Below are 15,501 nucleotides of genomic sequence, written 5' to 3' on the forward strand. Positions count from 1 at the left end.
GAACCCACTATCTTTCGGATGTGAGCTCACAGCTGCGCGCTCCTAACCGCACGGCCAACTCGCCCGGTCCTACATTAAGCCCTTTCCCATAATCATGAGTGTTAGAAGTAGATTAAAATAATAGTTTACATATGAAATTACGTTTTTTTTATTTTACTGTTATTTGTAAAGATTGAATTACTCGTAGATTACATATGAAGTATACTTACCTTCTCATTGTAAATATAATATTAGAATGGTTCAGATATTAGGTTATTAGACTAATTTGAAAGACCAACTCATTGGCTGAATGGTCAGCGTTGAGACATTTGGATCAGACGGTTCCGGGATCGATTCCCGGCGGGGTTGGATATTTCCATCGCGTGCGGTTAATTCCTCTGGCTCGGGGACTGGGTGTTTGTTTGTCACAACACTTTCCTCTTCATATTCAGTCAACACACTACACTGTCAACCACCACAGAAACACGCAATATGGTTGGCGTTGGGAAGGACATCCGGCCGTAAAACACGAGCCAAATCCACATGTTACACAGTTCGCACCCGCGACCCCACAGGTGTAGGAAAAGCGGAATAATAATAATAATAATAATAATAATAATAATAATAATAATAAGACTAATTTGAAACCTGTTGACAAGTAAACACATGTAAGCAATTGCCATTGTAAATGAGATTAGAAACCCTGTAATGTGCAATAAATAAATAAATAAAGGCATATGGCGTCCGGACAGGCTTAGTGCAGATCTTGTCCTAGTAGACGGCGTACAGGAGACCTACATGTCTGTGAAGATGGTGCCCTATCTAAGATGATTCCTAATGTTGAAAACATCATGAACACCCATCCCCCGAGTCAGACGAATTAACCAAATAAGGTTAAAATCCCCGACCAGGCGAGGAATCGAACTCGGGATGGCGTGGACTAAACGACAATAGCATATTCGATGAACGATATATTTGTGTAGTTGGGAGATACACGACTCGAATCTTCAGTGCCCCAGATAACGTGGTCAGGAATATTGAAGGCATCGCATTCACTTGGAAATGAAGCTTTCTTCGAGGCATGCTTAATCATGTTTTTGAATATGGGGGCATGGATAAGCGTATGAAGGTTGGTGATAGCGTTATGGCTCTGGAAGTCAGTATCAAAAAGTGTCGAGTGAAACTAGCTCACAAAAAAACGTTTGGCGTATTTCTTCCGTTGGCGAAGAAATGTTCAACAAGGAAAGTTTAAATTTACTTACGGATAGAAAAAAATCCTCTCCCATATCTTCCTTCTTCACATCCTCTACCCACCTCCTTCTTCCTTCACATCTCCTCAACCCGCCCCCATCTCTTGGCCAGGGACAGGGCGTGACCCTCTAGGTGGCCCACCCCACCCCTTCAGGGTGGAGAATGAAACAATTCCTAGATAGATAGACAAGGGAAGTTGCACCAGGTGGAATGGCTGTTACCTGTATGTTTGTCGGGCTGAGTAGCTCACACTGTAGAGCTTGGCAGGTTCGATCCTGGCTCAGTTCGGCGGTATTTGAAGGTACTCACATACGTCAGACTCGTGTGTGGGTATATTTATTTGCACGTAAAAGAACTCCTGCGGGAAAATATCTTGGCACCTCGGCATCTTCGAAAACTATAACGTATATTTAGTGGGACGTAAAACTATTATTATTATTATTATTATTATTATTATTATTATTATTATTATTATTATTATTATTATTGACGACGATGGTATAGGAATGGGAAGGAAGCTCTTTTCTTTGGAGTGTGGCTAAAGGAAAACTTTCGATATGTTAGCGATTCGATAAAATTGCAACTCAGGCTTTCAGAGTCTTTTTTTTGTTAGTTTCTTAAGTGCTCTCCTTGCGATGCCCGAAACTTTTCAAAATATCCTCCTCTTTCATCCCATCGATCACAAGTCCACTAACATCACTTGTAGTTATAAAAAATTAAGTCTCATCACAGCCGTTTACAAAACTTGACCAGTTCACAGTAGCAATACCACTCTGTACTTATGACAGACCTGCGACGATGACCAAACTGCTGATCGCGAATAGCATGCAGAACATGTGCTCACATGTCCACGAGTCGTTGCCTCAAGGTCAATCCATCCTTTATAGAGCCCACATGTTATCATGATCACAGTCTCTGAATTCTTTTCAGTGTCAAACGGAAGATTTAAACATGTCTGGTAAAAGTTCTGCTGTTTGAGAAGAATTGAATTTTAGTTACAATTTGCCAATGCGTACCTTTATATAGCGTCTGCATTTAATCTTAAGCCTACCATATTTTTTTCTTCAAAATACAGGATTAAAGTTTTTTTTTTTTTTTTTCCACGAATATACTAACGCTGGCGTAGCGGAGGGAGAGGTGATACTCCCTCGTGGCGCGTCCCAGGTGGCGTATAGGGGGGTCCTAACTCTCGCGGACCAAACACACAACCCCCTGTGGGTGGGAGACACAGACGAAGAATACACCCACGGTATCTCCTGCCTGTCGTATGAAGCGACTAAAAGGGGCGACCAAGGGTTGATAAAATTAGAATCATGATACTACTTGTAATTAGTACCACCATGAGTCGCTTGTACTTGCGTGTAGTACCACTATATTAGGTACACAATAGGTTTGTGATTAGTAGCAATAGAGTGCGTTGGCGGCTTTTAGAGTACCTGTGATTCGTACCCCTATATGAACAACACCATGGGATTAGCGACACCATGGTTCTGCCTTGCCTATGCTTAGTACCCACTCTGTGAGGAACACCACGGGATAGTGTCCCTGTGTTTATTCCACTTACGTGAGGAACGTCATAGGGTTTGAGTTGCCTGTAAGTAGCGCCGCAGTGTGCGAAATACTATAGGTCTGTGTTACATGTGCGAATTTCATTACCTGTGAGCAGTACCATACTGTGTGGAATACTGCGAGTCTACGCTACTTTTGATTAGTACCGCAACATGACACATCGCATGGTTCTATTTTCCTAGCGATAAGTACCATTATGAGGGGCCGATGACCTGGATTTTGGACCCGTTTCAACTACAAGCATCATCGAGTCAGTATTGTGCTCTAGAAGCAGTCCCTTGGTCAGTAATACTATTGTTTAACGCTAGTTTCTGGGAATGTGGGGCATTGCGGGTCGGATCCACTGATTGTTTTAACTTCATATCCATCCATCCATTCATTCTTCGTCCTCACGTTTCGAATTCTGGTCAGTGGAGGATTATGGATTTTTAAATTGTTATAACATTTCGTCTCGCTTCGTACCATTAGGGGCCGATGACCTAGATGTTAGGCCCCTTTAAACAACAAGCATCATCATCATAACGCTTTTTTCTGAGGAAATTAAAATCAACCGTTAATGAAACATGTATTAATAAAACTGAAACAAAAGAGTTGACAAAAGAATGAACACTGTCGTCTTTAAACAGTGTTTATAGCGGTAAATTTATTTCCACTCCTGTCCGACTCGTTGGCTGAATGGTCAGCGTACTGGCCTTCGGTTCAGAGGGTCCCGGGTTCGATTCCCGGCCGGGTCGGGGATTTTAACCTTCATTGGTTAATTCCAATGGCTCGGGGGCTGGGTGTTTGTACTGTCCCCAACATCCCTGCAACTCGCACACCACACAACACTATCCTCCACCACAATAACACGTAGTTACCTACACATGGCAGATGCCGCCCACCCTCATCGGAGGGTCTGCCTTACAAGGGCTGCACCCGGCTAGAAATAGCCACACGAAATTATTATATTTCCACTCCTTGATTGTTTTAAAAATGTTCTATCTTACAGTACCTTTCATTCGTGGTTCATTTATTATATTAATATTGTTTCGTTGCATGAATATTTTTACGCATTATTTTGTTTTCCAACAGTTAATCATACATTTGTGTACAGGAAAGGTGGTAATTATTGTTTTAAGAGGAAGTACAACTAGGGAACCATCCTCCTCTGTTAACACTAATCAGAGAGAAAAAAAATGGAAGGGATCCGACACTTCGAAAACTGCAGATATCGGCCAAAGAAAGACAATGGCCACGAAGGGCGTGAAAATAAGGCTTCCTAGTCCTCGCAACCTAATATCGTCGGGGTGGGGAAAAAGGAAGATAGGATAGATGAAAGCGAGGAGCCTGGCACAGGTGGAAGGAATGCCAGTACTCAGCTCAAGGTCACGTGATCGCCAACCCATGCTCCAAACTTCTGAGCCCCTTGGGCCTCTTCTAGTTGCAGGGGATTCCGTGGGTGTTATTCTACCGCCCCCACTCACAGGGTTCAACACAAAAAAGAGAATTTCTCCGCGATTTGAGTAGCGAATATGATATATACCATGAGCATACAGGACACGGATAGCACAAGCGATAGCAACGTCAGTTGTCTGCGTATTTTCGAGAAGAAAAAGTGGTAAACTGTACGTTATTTTCTTTGGTTCAATTTATTTTCTCGTTTCTGGGTCTATCCATAAATGTCTGTTAGGTCATCAGCCCAGAGGCTGGTTGGATCCTCAAATAGCACCACCAAAGGTTATGCGGTTATAAGGAAACCCCAAAAACCAAAGGCAGCACCAAAATGAGGCGTACTGGGCAAGATGAGGAGTGAGGTAGTTTGCCATTGCTTTCCTCACTGGGTCAGAAACTACAGTACTATTGCAGCACGACTGACCCTATGAGCAGCACCTTTCATAACACTCAGATGCACTAGGCATGCTCTGAAAGTCATTACTCAACACCACCCATACCCCAGCAACTTCCATATTGTCACAGCCATGGATGTTGACTGGGACTTCGGTGGAAGCTACACTTTACTCTGGCCTGTGCCAAGAGATGGATACAAAAGTACTGCATCCATCAAGAAATGACAGCAGGCAGATCCATAAATACAGAAGGTTTATTAAACTGCAGTCTATTCGTTGCCATTAAGGAGATGGAAGTCAACAGAACTGTATAGAATGTCTAAAGTATCCTACATTCAACTTGTGAAAATAATTGCTCTTACTTGAAATTATAGAGAAAGGGGTGCTTCTCGACATCCTCTACAAATTCCAGGTTTAGTTCTTGTTCATTCCAGCTTAATTAGCAGTGGAGGAACACCACCTGGAACGGAAAAACCCCGTGGCGGAAAAAAAAAAAGCGACCTGCGTGCAACGTCGTGAGCAATTGTTTAGGATACTGGTGGAATACGCGCTCGCTACCAGTCTCCTCCAGATAACGCCGTGGGAGTGACTTGCAAGTAACCTCACATAGCTCCGTGTGTGGAAGACCTAATTTTGTTTCCTAATTACGACTGTAGGCATTTAAAACGTTGATGTATGGAATCGTAAGTTTCTATTCATGACTTATGCTGCAGTCTGAGTTCAGTTTCCATTTTCATCTGCCAATTCGAGATATTTGTATTTCAGCTAAAAATACTCCCATTGTTACCCAACGCTCCTTTGATATCGATGCAGCGTAGGGAAACTTAGCATCTGCTAAGCGACTGCTGTCGAAATACAGCCAATATTCCATCAGACATTTCAAAACACAGTCACCCACGATTCGGTATCAATTATCAACACAGTCTATGACCTCTCTTCCGACGTCTGATCGTACAATAGATGCGTCATTGCTTACTACTCCAGAATAAACGAGACATTTCACCCACGATAACAAAGACTCCTTCTGTTTAAACAGATTACTTCCGCCAATGACCAACCGCCATGTAATCTGCACGAGTGTTTAACAATGAAATTTATCCACAAAGGATTCCAAATAAATATTGTTTTTGGAAGGGTCCAGGTCTATAGTTTCGGAATTGTAGTTGGCGATATGAAAACTGGGAAGATTTAATAATCGAAATTATTTCTTTACAACACTCGAGACGAATAAGTTCAAATTCCCGTTGAAAAGAGGCAGGATCAATGTACCTCGCACAGAGTCCGCCCTCGATATGACGTCATCAGCGCCAACATCGCCATGCTGCGCGGCCTATATTTAGCGTGGCGTGCTTCAGCAAAGAGTACTTACTGCGAAATTTTTAGTGACACTTCGGTTCCCTAATACTGAATCGGTAGATTTCCGTTATCTTCGAGATACGGATTGGCTAAGACCAACTAAAATTCTGTATTGTAGTTGATCTTTGGATTGGCAACCTATGGCATCAAAAATGGATAGATTATCCATCGCCCCGTGACATCTGGCGATGCAATCGCAAAACTTCGAATGCCATTATTAGTTATACAGTGAAGCAAATAATTATATGAAATAGGAACAAACCTTAGAACTCCTACTCCAAAACGAACATCATTGGTTACATGCAGCGAAGGCAGGAAAATAATAGCAAAGTAGCAGAAAGCTGTGATATAAAAAAAGAGACTAAAACAGTTGTTCTTCCCTTTCAGTTAGTCGATTGAACTGGGAAAATCTGTTTCAAAGATTAAGAGGATTGAAACATTTTCTGCCTTTCAGCCTAGCAAATGTGGGGCCACCCCTGATAGGCCAGACTAACTAGTTTATTATGATTGATATTATTATGGAAAAGAAAGAAAAAAGTCACGAGAAATGTGAAGCAGTCGTAGGTTTGGGAAATGTATAGGGTGGTCAGAAACAAGATGAACTAATAAATAAAGGTGAGCTAATAAATACGTTTATCTCGAACCTCCATTACACGAAGGTTCAGTATCTCGAAGTAACTTTAATTTCCCGGCCGTTTCTCCTATTCTTCACGTGTATTTATTTCTCTGTTACTCGAGTTCGGCTCCATGGCTAATTGGTTAGTGTGCTGGCCTTTATTCACAGGGGTCTCACGTTCGATTCGCGGCAGGGTCGGGAATTTTAACCATGATTGGTTAACTTCGCTGGCACGGGGGCTGGGTGTATGTGTAGTTTTCATCATCATTTCAACCTCACCATAAAGCGCAGGTCGCCTACGGAAGTCAAATGAAAAGACCTGCACCTGGCGAACCGAACATGTCCTTGGACACTCCCGCCGTTCCATTTCTATGATTCGAAATTCGGTTACACGAATTTCTCGAATTTTCTCCCTTTAAGCAAAAAAACTACTCTGTAACTTGAATTTTGTGCAACATTAACTGTGCAATACGGCGGCATTTGTGGTTTGTGAGGAACAGTTAACAAGTTATAGTGATGCTGGGAGCTAATGAGACGGGAACCGAAAAACTAAAACTTCTAGTGATCGGAAAATCGGTGAAGCCTAACTGTTCCCCGGGTGTGAATTAATTACCGGTCACGTACAAAAGCACAACCCGCCCCCGAAGTCGCGGATGACAAATTCCAATTACGAATCTCGGCTGCGTGATATTGACGAGAAGTTTCAACGTGAAGGGAAGAAAGGTTAACCGTAACAAACAGAAGAGACTATTGGATTTTTTTTTCCAAAGGTGTTAACGGAGGTATGTTTCTTGTTTCACTGCGGTATGTACTGTATCCTGTCTTCTAGAAAGTTACTATAATAAGGGTTATAAAATAAGTGATGCCCTAAAATAGTTTGTTAATGTTTAAATGCTGTTGAAAATAATGTATCTAGTATAAGTCCGTAGATACATAGAACTCAATTGTGTGTTATACATGCTCTAAAAAAAGTACTCTCTAATTCTAGAAATTTCGATAACTCGAAATAAAATTTAGCTCCCTAGGTGATTTGAGACATCGAGGTTCCACTGTAATTCGATATCTCGCACCATTGTCATTTTATTAACTACGAAACTTAGTCGATCAGATCACTTCGCGGACGGATTCAAATGCCATTTGCATTCAATCAGCATCAAACACGGTTTCAGCCAGTGTCACTGCTGATCCTGTCAGCTTGGAGGTCTATATTCGAACCCCTCTCCTGGCGAAAATTTATTCTTCGTCTGGTGCTCTCTTGCCGGTCTTAAGCCTCGTACAGATTTAGCAACAGTTGCTCGAAAAGCCCATTTGAATTCGTTCGAGAAGTGATGTGATTGGCTAACTTCAGCAGGTGATAAAATGAAATCCTGATGAAAAACCACTTCGAGGACGTCTGAGGTGGGAATCAAATCCCCCCCCACCACTCAGTTGACCTCCCGGATCTGAATGGAGCCCGTTTTCAAATTTCGTGGCAGAGCTGAAAATCTATGAAAAGTAATTATTACAAATAAAACTTAGGTACTTACAAATTATTGGTTTACAAGTAATTCGATCATTTTTACTCAGTTCGCATGTTGATTTTAAATTAAATAAGTGAAGAGCTAATGTTTGTTTCATTACTTTCACTGATCTCCTTTGTCTCCGTTACCCCTCCATTCTGAAGTCTCCTTTTCTTCTTTGATGGTGTTTCAACACCTCCAGTTTATCTTCATCTGATTTGTTAGCATAGATCTCCAAATCTCGGTCAATGACTCACAGTACAGAATTCCACCAGTCGGCACACAAGAACTGTAGAACCGCGTTATGATCATAATTTGCATTTGATAAGCGGTAGTGCTACCACATTACGGGGAGGAATGTGGACGACATTGACAGTGTAGTTGCATCGCCCGCGTTCAACAATCACCTTGGTCGCGCTTCAAGGTAAACCGCCAAATATGATGATAACGAGTGAAATTAAACAGTGATTCAAGCCCGACCCAGCAAGATAAACGAACTGGTTACAAATTTTTTCCCCCAGGAAAACGTGAAGTTATTTACACGTTCCAATTCTGATGTTTTAAATTATACCCGTAATATTTAAAAGAACATTCTGACACTTAGGGCTGAAGGCCACGAAACTACTACGCTGGCGTAGCAGGGAGAGAGGTGATACTCCCACGTGGTGCGTCCCAGGTGGCGGATAGAAGAGTCCTAACCGGCTTGCCGGCGGACTTGAGCGAAATAAAATAGCGCTCACGGACCAAACCTACATCCCCCTGTGGGTAGGGGACGCAGGGGAAGAATACACCCACGGTATCCCCTGCTTGTCGTAAGAGGCGACCAAGGGACGATCGAATTAGAATCATGAGACTACTTTTAATTAGTACCACCACGCGGGGAACAGCATGGGTCGCCTTTACTTGCGCGTAGCAATACTATGTTAGGAACACAATAGGTCTGTGATTAGTAGCGACAGTGTGTGAATCAGGGTGGGTTTTACAGTACCTGGTATTAGTACCACTATATGAGCGACACCATATGTGTGCGTTGCCTATGATTAGTACCACTACACGCGGATCACCACGGGCTTACGTTACTTGTAATTAGTACCATTATGTAAAAAACACCACGGGTCTGAGCGTTGCCTGTGATTAGTACCCCTATGAGTGACACCGTGGGTCTGCTTCGCCTATTATTAGTACCCACTATGTGAGGAACACCACGGGATAGTAAGAGTCTTTGGTACACCTATGTGTTGCCTGTAAACGGCATGCAATGTGAGAAACACCATAGGTCTGTGTTACATGTGCGTATTACATTACCTGTGAGTGGTACCGTAATGTGTGGAACACCGCAAGTCTACGCTACTTTTGATTAGTTCCGCAACATGACAGATATCCTGGTTCTACTTTACTATCGATTATGAGAGGCCGATGACTTGGAATTTGGACCCTTTAGACAACAAGCATCATCGAGTCAGTATTGTGCTTCAGAAGCAGTACCTTGGTCAGTACTACTATTGTTAGACGCTAGTTTCTGGGAATGTGGGGGATTGCCGGTCGGATCCACTGATTGAATGGATGAATATGAATTTAAAACATTCTTCATCATCACGTTTTTAATTCTGGCCAGTGGATGATTTTGGACTTTTAAATTGTCATTACATTTCGGCTCATTTCGTACCATCAGGGACCGATGACCTATATATTAGGCCCCTTTAAACACGCATCATGATGATGATGATCATCATCATCATCATCAGGGCTGGAGGGAGGAGCATTGCACAGCGTTGCTACATTCGTGGATTCCTTTCTCCTCCTCTTCGCTTTTGGCTCACTTGTTCGTTCAGACCGCTGTGTACGTAACTCAAAAGTGAGAGGTTTGACAACTCCAAGCAACACGAGCCGGCCAGCAAGGTTATCTCCATGGCAACCGCAGTGGGTCCGCCGTAGTTTCCGTAGCAACCGCACCCCCTACTCCCTTCTCCCCACCCAGGCAGGCAGTAAACGGATATCGCTCTAAAAAGTGTCAGCTCGGAAGGAACATTTACTCATTTTCATGCCGTACGGAAAACAAAAAAGGAAAATACTGTCCTGCTCTTTAAATAATCGCACTAGTACATTTTCTCCACTAACGGAAAAGTATAGGATCATGGATGTGTTTTCCCCTCGTAGTAGCCTCATACAGATGATGCATCCTTGACTCCACCCACAGGGGAGATGAGAGTTGTCAAGAGTACATGTGTAGTATTTATTGAATAACTTTACAGGCTTTCGGCCCAAATACATGTAGCCGTTACAAAGAGGGAAAAATGCACCCAATCTACCACGTGGACGCGAAATAAAAATAAACTAAGTGTACTATGTGGACGCTCACATGGGCGGGAAGCCTATCCACATGTGAGCGACACGGAAAACCATCTTCAGGGCTGCCGATAGTGGGTTTCGAACCCACCATCTCCCGGATGCGAGCTCACAGCTGCGCGCTCTTAACCGCACGGCCAACTCGCCCGGTGGAGCCCCTGTTTAGGATTCATGTACAGTATATTTAAGTTGTTGAAAATTGTCTAAGACTCACTCTGTTGTTTTATTGCAGAATGTATCGGCGCCCGCCACATCGTGACGTTCATGCTGTTTCTGGGGATGGCCAACGCGTACGTAATGCGCACCAACATGTCGGTGGCTATCGTGGCGATGGTAAACCACACGGCTCTACCAACAGAGAACACCACCTTGGACGACGAATGTGCGGAAGGAGACGGGTCGTCATGGGCTGCCGAAGTTAGCCCAACGGTGAGTAGAAATATTATATTTTTCCCAATGCAGACTTTGAATTGCGTTTTGATTGTGAGGATTGGCTTGTTGGAGCAATAACCTCGATTTACTGGGAATCCTTCAACATCTAGTGGTGGTCCTGTTGATTACAGTTTTAAGAGGAAGTACAACTGAGCAACCATCCTGTATTACACTAAGGAAAACTGAAAGTGCAACATCATAAAGGGATGTGCCTATAATGCCCTCAGTGTGCATGGTGGACAGGTTCGAAGCAGAGATGAGAACACATCCAGGTGCGTCTCCGTACCCGAGTGGACACAGGTCAAATCAATCAATCAATCAATCAATCAATCAATCAATCAATACTGATCTGCATTTAGGGCAGTCGCCCAGGTGGCAGATTCCCTATCTGCTGTTTTCCTAGCCTTTTCTTAAATGATTGCAAAGAAATCGGAAATTTATCGAACATTTCCCTTGGTAAGTTATTCCAATCCCTAACTCCCCTTCCTATAAATGAATATTTGCCCCAATTTGTCCTCTTGAATTCCAACTTTATCTTCATATTGTGATCTTTCCTACTTTTAAAGACGCCACTCAAACTTATTCGTGTACTAATCTCATTTCCATGTAATCGCTCCGCTGACAGCTCGGAACATACCACTTAGTCGAGCTGCTCGTCTTCTTTTTCCCATTCTTCCCAGCCCAAACTTTGCAACATTTATGTAACGCTACTCTTTTGTCGGAAATCACCCAGAATAAATCGAGCTGCTTTTCTTTGGATTTTTTCCAGTTCTCGAATCAAGTAATCCTGGTGAGGGTCCTATACACTGGAACCATACTCTAGTTGGGGTCTTACCAGAGACTTATACGCCCTCTCCTTTACATCCTTACTACAACCCCTAAACACCCTCATAACCATGTGCAGAGATCTGTACCCTTTATTTACAATCCCATTTATGTGATTACCCCAATGAAGATCTTTCCTTATATTAACACCTGGATACTTACAATGAACCCCAAAAGGAACTTTCTGAAAAAGTGGCCAGACCGAGCTGCAATACTTTACATAATCATATGCGATGTGGAATTAGTGAGGCCCTGGATCACGTCCTGGAGTACCTGGCAGGCCATTTTAAAAGCTGTCTGTCCTAAAAAAACCTGCGTCGAGAGTGTGGATATTGTCCTGCCGAAACGTCCTATTTCCAACGGTCGCCACCGGAGGAACAACCGTACACTGACAAATCTATCCACCTACTATCCAGCAGTCATTGTGCCATCAAGAATCACTAATGGCGACTTAACACGAACACTTGCAGTTCCTCAGCCTGCAATGTCTGGTGTTGGTCCCGTGTGCCTCTCGCTAGTAAAATCGATATGGGTCCTCTCACTGGCACTCAGCTGGACGCGATTCTGACGATCAATGAAGCAAAGACAAAAGCGCGATTCATCACTGAAGACAACACTGAGTCATTCGCGTGACCGTCCCAAACACCAGGATAGCCTCATACTTCGGTGTTGTGGAGTCGGTTGAAATTGTACTAAGGAAGCTGTCGCAGGTGACAGTGATGACTGGAGCAAAGAACTGCACCGTTTACTGGTAAACAGCTGGTTGCTGCACGCATACGATTACCGATGGTTTCTTGCATAACGTGTGATTCCTGAGTAGCGCGGGAGTTGCGTTGATCCTCCCGCACTGTTCTGTTCTGTGCTGTGTTACGTCTCAGAGCGTGTGCCCCTTTATTTGACCACTGCAGCCATACACGTTGTAGATGCATTTTGACCAACACATGCAGCTACATGCCTCACAGGTAACTCACTCTCATCCGACCAATTAACTGGGCCCTCTCAGCCGCTGACAACTGTTGATATCCTGATCGTATACATCGCTGCGGCGTATTTCATGAACGAACTCTTCACACCACTGCAGACTATACATTGGCTTTACATAGAGGAGGTGGTGGTTCGTCCGTCACTAATCAGGGAAGGAGGGCCGTTGAATCTTTCCTGGCAAGGTGCTACTTGTATTTTAGTTTTTAATACTAATAATGTCTCAGGCGGCAGCGCGCCGGCCTCTCACCGCTGAATACCGTGGTTCAAATCCCGGTCACTCCATGTGAGATTTGTGCTGGACAAAGCGGAGGCAGGACAAGTTTTTCTCCGGGTACTCCGGTTTTCCCTGTCATCTTTCATTCCAGCAACTCTCTCCATTAACATTTCATTTCATCTGTTAGTCACTTATCATGCCTCAGAGGAGTGCGACAGGCTTCGGCAGCCGGCACATTTCCTATCCTCGCCGCTAGATGGGGCTTCATTCATTCCATTCCTGACCCGATCAAATAACTGGAAACAGGCTGTGGATTTTCATTTTCAATAATAATAATAATAATAATAATAATAATAATAATAATAATAATAATAATAATAATAATAATAAATGTAGTAATGTATTTGCATGCCTCGTTGATTATCAAAAGGCGTTTTATCGTGTGAATTATGGCACATTATAGACGTATTCAAGAAAACAGGAATTGATGGGAAAGATCTAAGAATAATAGCAAATTTATACTGGAACCAATCTACAGTCATGAAAATAGATCAAGACCAATCTGAGCAAGTGAGAATACGCCGAGGGGTGAGGCAAGGATGTATAATATCACCGATACTCTTTAAACTTTATTCTGAACACGTGTTCAAAGAAGCCCTGTTTGATGTGGAAGAAGGAATTTCAGTGAATGGTGTCAAACTCAACAATTTGTGCTACACAGATGACACAATTGTCTTTGCAGATACGATGGAAGGGCTACAGAAGTTGATGAACAAAATTTCTGAAACAAGCAAGAGATATGGTCTGGACATCAACACTAATAAAACAAAATTTATGATCATCAGTAACAAGAACATCCGAGGCGTGACTCTGTTCCTCAATGGAGCGAAGAGAGTTTCACAGTATCCGTACCTGGGTACTATCATTAACGAAGCATGGGACAATTCGCAAGAGATAAAATGTCGCATTGGAAAAGCGAGGAGTGTTTTCAATTCAATGAGCTCAACCTTCAAGAATCACGACCGTGCCATAGATACCAAAATGCTGCTCCTTGGGTGCTATGTATTTTCAGTTCTCTTTTATGGTGTGGAAACCTGGACCTTTACAAAAGCCACCAATGCTAGATTGGAAGCATTTGAACTCTGGCTATACAGAATAATTTTGAGAATATCATGGACTCAAAGTTACAAACGTTGAGGTTCTACGCCGAGCTAACAAGAGACCAGAGCTGATCAACACCATCAAGTGTCGTAAACTACAATATTTTGGACACATCATGAGGAATCAGAAATTTTATTAGCTGCTTCAAGTTATCCTGCAAGAAAAAAGATATGGGCGAAGACGATTCTCCTGGCTCGACAACCTTAAAACCTTGTTCAACAAAACATCTTCAGAACTGTTCCGAATGGCAATTCATAAAGCCAGAATAGCCATGTTGATCGCCAACGTCCGAGGCGGAAGACACGCTAATAATAATTGTTCCGGGGTATCCGTGGAACGCAGAGGTTAAAGAAGGTGCCGGGGTGAATGGGTCTAACTACAATGTCAAATATTCAATTTAAAACTTAAACTGAAGGTTATATTTTCAGAACTTCAAACTTAACAATATTTTAACTTACAAACACTGGCCTCTCAAGGCACAACTTGCGATATGAAAACTGATTTAACAGGGGTTTTTAATACCCAACCTACGGGGGCCTTAATAGAAAAGGAACAGGTTAAATAACTGGCTCAAACACAAAATGAATGAAGGCGTACCCTGCACTCCAAGATAATAAACACTAAAAACCTAAAGGGGTCTAGGCCGATGAATAGGGGCTATTCCCAAACTACTGAGGCGACTTATAGAAATTACAATTACCACATTTCAGAATGAAAAACAGTTATGAAACGTAGTCACCTCAAATCAAGATGAAGGGGAGCTCGAGAGGGTACATCACTCTCTATCCCTGATTTACAGTTAAAGATTTATGAAATTTTTACATCAGCCGGAAGAAAGTTACATTTTAGAAAAGAAGGTTACAAAGTTAACGATTCGGACCTTTCCCTAGGATTAAACTGCGGAGATAGCAAGAAATAATAAAGTTATGTGGCCATTACCTTGTAGATGTTCTGTTGACCGATGAAAGAGGCCGCCCGCCTCCTGCTTATCACGCACACTTGTAAGATGACGATTAATTGGCCATGAAACGTGAAAAACCGCAGTTTATAAACCCTCAGGGAATGTTCGAGACCATTCAGGAATAAACCAGCCACACCCTCTCAATTTAATTGGTCAAATTCAAAGTTACACTTCAGGATCGAAAAAGAAGCCTGTGATAGGTAGAAAATTAATTACAGAAATTAGGGATTGGCTATATTCAAAACTGGCCGTAAAAAAAGGAAATATTGCCAACCCAAAAATAAATGAACGTCATTCAGTTACAAAAACCTAGAAATACAAAACGTCTTTAAATTATAAGTTCTTACACCTCGCACCAAGGTGCATGATCATAGTCTTTTAGTAGTGTCATCTGTGGAAGAAAGTCCAAACTTCTTGATGAATGTCAAAAAATCTAGTAGAAATTAAGTCAGTTTAGGCAACTGCACAATAACAAAATTACA

At 42.6% G+C, this 15,501-nt stretch overlaps 1 protein-coding gene across 2 annotated transcripts in view; it reads left to right on the top strand.

Moving 5' to 3' along the window:
- The window catches only part of LOC136882043 (putative inorganic phosphate cotransporter), a 311,381-nt gene that overhangs the window by 259,452 nt on the left and 36,428 nt on the right, over positions 1-15,501 (top strand). For both annotated transcript variants that reach the window (XM_067154544.2, XM_067154543.2), the window contains exon 2: positions 10,675-10,871. In XM_067154544.2, coding sequence (XP_067010645.2) covers positions 10,675-10,871 — 197 coding nt within the window. The remainder of the gene's footprint in view (positions 1-10,674; positions 10,872-15,501) is intronic.

Source organism: Anabrus simplex, chromosome 10, assembly GCF_040414725.1.
Source record: "Anabrus simplex isolate iqAnaSimp1 chromosome 10, ASM4041472v1, whole genome shotgun sequence".
Classification (NCBI taxonomy): domain Eukaryota; kingdom Metazoa; phylum Arthropoda; class Insecta; order Orthoptera; family Tettigoniidae; genus Anabrus; species Anabrus simplex.